Below are 4399 nucleotides of genomic sequence, written 5' to 3'. Positions count from 1 at the left end.
TATCACTTCTGATGCTACACTCCACCTATTATCTCCCCGTTCAATGAAGAATTGATAAATCCTTTCAGACTGAGACAATTTTAATTTTTGTTCTGATCCAGAGTTCCTCTTGTAGGAGAGCTGGATATTGCCCACATAAAAAAACGACCTTGTGTCTAACTTTGCCCTCTTGGGGAAGCAAGTAAATAGGAATACTCAATATGAGAATAGTAGTCCAAAGCTGGAATGGGAACAGTAACACAAAATTCTCAAAGCTAAACTGTATCAATGTTGTTAATTACCAAAAATAGTTTTATTGCCTTATTAACAAATTTAACAGACACATAAACTAAAGTGAAAGATAACACGTGTTGTCGCGTATACGTGCGAAAAGGTTTTATGACCAATTCATCTCACAGTTTCATGCTCACAGTTGAGTATGAAACCGTTCTGGGGACATTTCTTGGGTCAATCGGTCACTGAGTATATTTCTGACATAAAATTATAAACTGATTCCAATATAAATAACAACTTACTGACCAAATATGACAGAGTTCAGTTTTGACTCACTGAAGTTGCCAGCGCCACTACTTAAAGAAACAACATCAGCCCCCCCCAAAAAAACTAGGAATAACTATCATAAATCTATCATGGAAATTATAAGGACGAACAAAGGAAAAGAGAAAATTTGCTTCCAAGGGTATATGTATACCAAACAGGTTGCATGTTCAACTATTATCAGGTGGAGATGTGTAAAAAGAACATCTTTTTGTAAAGGTACCTTGACCACAAGCTGTGAGATGACTAATCCTGTACCAGCTAATGACCACAACCACGCTCCTAGTTATGCAGAAATTGCATCCGCAAAATGCATCGACAAAATGAAGAGTAGAGCATCAGAAACAGAAGATAAACCTAGCCAGATTTATAGCAACAACCTGGATTACTTACCGGTCGATGCAAAAGCACTACTTCCAAGTGAGGATGTTATAAAAATAACTTTACGTAACCAAAGAGCAAAACGGCATCCACAAATTCCAGACACAGTGGAAGATCTGCATCTTACTGGAGAGTGGACAACTAATTCTGCTCCTGAGCCCAAACCATTTTTTTCTTTGACAGTGGTCCAAACACTGTCAACCGCATCATAGCATTTGGTTCTGATGGATCATTACAGTTACTTGCTTCTGCTGATACATGGCTGATGGATGACAACTATACATTTCTGCAGCTTTATGTAATACGAACTCCAATTGGGAACACTGCAGTTTCTACAGTTTTTGCTTGTCTGCAGAATAAGACCCAAGAAACATATGAAACACTGCTACAAGCAATTATGGATCGCTGTCATAATATTAATATTTTTCCTGATCCGTCAACAATAATTGTAGACTTTGAACGGGCGACAATCCAAGCCATCAACAATGTATTAGGACCAGAAATACGCACACAAGGATGTTTCTACCATTTGATTCAGAGTACTTGGAGAAAAAAACAGGAACTTGGCCTCACCAAGCATTACAAACAGAGTGAAAACTTTCGTCAATTTTGTGGACAGATTGACTCATTGGCATTTGTGCCCGTGGAAGATGTTCCAGCGGGAATGCAATTGCTCAAGACAAAATGCCCTGATGAAGCAGTTCCTTTACTGCTGTATTTTGAGCAAACCTATGTTTCTGGTACATATATTCCACGGGGAAGACAAAACAACCAGTCAGGACTTTCAGTAGTAAACCTTCGGCGTATCCCGCCCAAATTTCCACGAGAACTTTGGAATGTACATCAAGCAACAATTAATAATTGTTCGCGAACCAACAACTTGTGTGAAGGGTGGAATAATAAATTTTATCATTTTGTTGGTCATCGGCATCCATCTATCTGGAAACTCATAAAAATGATCCAAAAAGAAGAGGCTGTTGTGAGTACAGTAATAGCAAGAAACGCAATTGGTGAGCCACCAAAAAAGAAAACAAAGAAAACCTATGCTGATTTGCAACAAAGACTAAAAAAATTATGCAGGGACTACACAGAAGGCAGGAAAGATTTGAATCAGTTCTTATGTGGACTTGGTTACAACATAAGATTTTAAATTATTGCTTTTTGTTTTGTTTTGTTTTTGTATTATTCTAATTATTTTACGCTGGTTTATTACAAACATTTTTTCGCACCATTCAACATTTTTAAATGATTAAATAAATTAGAATTAAAATAGGTACTTATACATGTTTGATACCTCGAGAGTACAAACAACGTTGAAATAATAACTATTAAGAAAGCCATTCTTAACATGGAGGTGGGGTGAACTATTTTGCACTTTCACCTAGCAATTTAATGAAAGAAAAGTAACATTATTTTTTTTAAGTTCATATTTCTTTCGGTATCAAACATCCATAAGTACTATACGTTCGTTTGTTTACAAAATAAAAAAAAAAGTTTATTTCCGCACCAAGGTGAGAGGTCATTGAATATTTAGGCTGTGAGCTATAAGACTCAACGCACAAGGAGTACTTAATTTTAAAGTATAAAAATGTATCGAACTATAATTTTAAAGTTTTAATATTTCTTTTTAATGAGTGATTCATAATTGAAAAAAAAATATGCTGAAATATTTATAGATTGGTTTTAGTTTTTTTTTTTTTTTTGGTTTTTACATTAAGATTGTATAAAATGTATCAAAATATAATTCAAATTCATCAATGTAGTAATTTAAAAAACATGAAATATTTATGAAGAAACTTCTTTATATTTGAGTTTCATAAAGGGGTCGATAACTCGTCTCCATTGCCGACATGTTGCAATGCAGGAGTTCCATAAAAAAGAAACGACACTAAGTGTACATAAATTACGAGGAACGAATAACATAATGTTGATTTCTGATTTCAGTATCAGAAACCGTCATCAAATGGACTGTTCCTCGCTATAATTGTTTATGCCTAAGTTATTTTGTTTGTATTTTTGAAAAATATATAAACTGCTTATTTTTATTTTATTTTTACTTTTAGCATATCTTGCGTTTGGTAGAATTTATTTGTTGTATATTTTACTTTTTCATTTTATTGTCTATAGTAATAAATTTTCGATAATTCTTATTTTTAAGGCATTTATTAGTATAGACATCGAATCGAATATATGGTAAAGAAACAAATAAATAGAAGTAACTAATTAAAATAAAAGGAACTTGTTTGTAAATAAGGGATATTTTTTAAATTTATTTCTGCCCAGTGTTCAACTTATAATAGGGGAGAAGAGGTGAATGTGTTATATATTGGTTATCATTTATCGAAGTTCTCACTGGGGTTATCATCGAGGAGCACCATTTAAATCATTGAGGGGCACTTTTTACGTTTTGTGTATAACATAAAAAGGATTCCGTGTGCGTATGATTGTCTCTAATATAAATGGTTGTGTGTTTGATTATCATAAAGGGAATCGTGTGTGTGACATGTAATTTCTGAACCTACCTCTGCTTCTTCAAAACGGACCATCTGGAAATTTCTCATCCTGGAGGGAGACTTGATACCTGTTTGACGAAGATTTATCACTCCAAGACGATGAATGGGTTTTATAGTTTTTATTTCACTTTCCCCAGAGGTCCTGCAGGATGTGGAAGTGAAATCGGCTTGTGTGGGTTCTTCTTCACACACGTCAGCGTTCGTCTCCCCCTCCCCAGTTAAGAGGGGGAGACAACGGAAAAAACGTCTGTCTTCTTCAAAGCCCAAATCAAATCTCCAGATCTAGCAAACCTGACCACGTCACACATACGTAATTTGGTCAGCTGATCTTCGGTTCTGGTAAACGTGTCTACCTCCACGTTTACTCACCCCCCTCTCTCTCTCTCTCTCTCTCTCTCTCTCTCTCTCTCTCTCTCTCTGTAACAAATGAATTACCACACAGATGAAAAAAGTTATTTCTGACACCTGTGACGTAATAGCACTTTAGGAAATCTCAAAAACGAGATTCGCATTTAGGATCTATTTAAATTTGACAAACTTCTCATTATTTTCTGTAACACCGGTGACGTCGCAGTACATGACCTAACTTTTGGAAAACTCAAAACGAGGGTAAAATTTGAGACCAGATCGGTTGTCTAGCACCCTTTTTAATTCGACAAATTTCGCACGTTTTCCCAATTTTAATATACTGTGAGATATTCATGCATGTTCTCGTTTTGTCATTTTTCTCATTAATCCATTACGTGCCATTTTTACCGGTGCCATTTTTACCTATCTATTCACTTGTGCCATTTTTACCGGTGCCATTTTTACCGGTGCCATTTTTACCAGTGCCATTTTTACCGGTGCCATTTTTACCGGTGCCATTTTTACCAGTGCCATTTTTACCGGTGCCATTTTTACCAGTGCAATTTTTACCGGTGCCATTTTTACCAGTGCCATTTTTACCTATCTATTCACTTGTGCCA

At 35.4% G+C, this 4399-nt stretch overlaps 1 protein-coding gene across 1 annotated transcript; it reads left to right on the top strand.

Moving 5' to 3' along the window:
• Positions 1 to 1183: 1183 nt before the first annotated feature.
• Positions 1184 to 2068, top strand: LOC145247231 (uncharacterized). The gene has a single exon (XM_080108856.1). It carries the CDS (start codon positions 1184 to 1186, stop codon positions 2066 to 2068), a length of 885 nt encoding a protein of 294 aa, XP_079964982.1.
• Positions 2069 to 4399: the final 2331 nt, after the last annotated feature.

The sequence above is a fragment of the Euprymna scolopes genome, chromosome 25 (genome assembly GCF_053919585.1).
Source record: "Euprymna scolopes isolate OS-2025 chromosome 25, ASM5391958v1, whole genome shotgun sequence".
NCBI classification, from domain to species: Eukaryota; Metazoa; Mollusca; class Cephalopoda; order Sepiida; family Sepiolidae; genus Euprymna; species Euprymna scolopes.
This window is presented reverse-complemented; position numbering and strand designations above follow the sequence as displayed.

Excerpts from the sequence above, each read along its gene's own strand:
- LOC145247231 (XM_080108856.1), top strand. The coding sequence starts at position 1,184 with ATGGATGACAACTATACATTTCTGCAGCTTTATGTAATACGAACTCCA.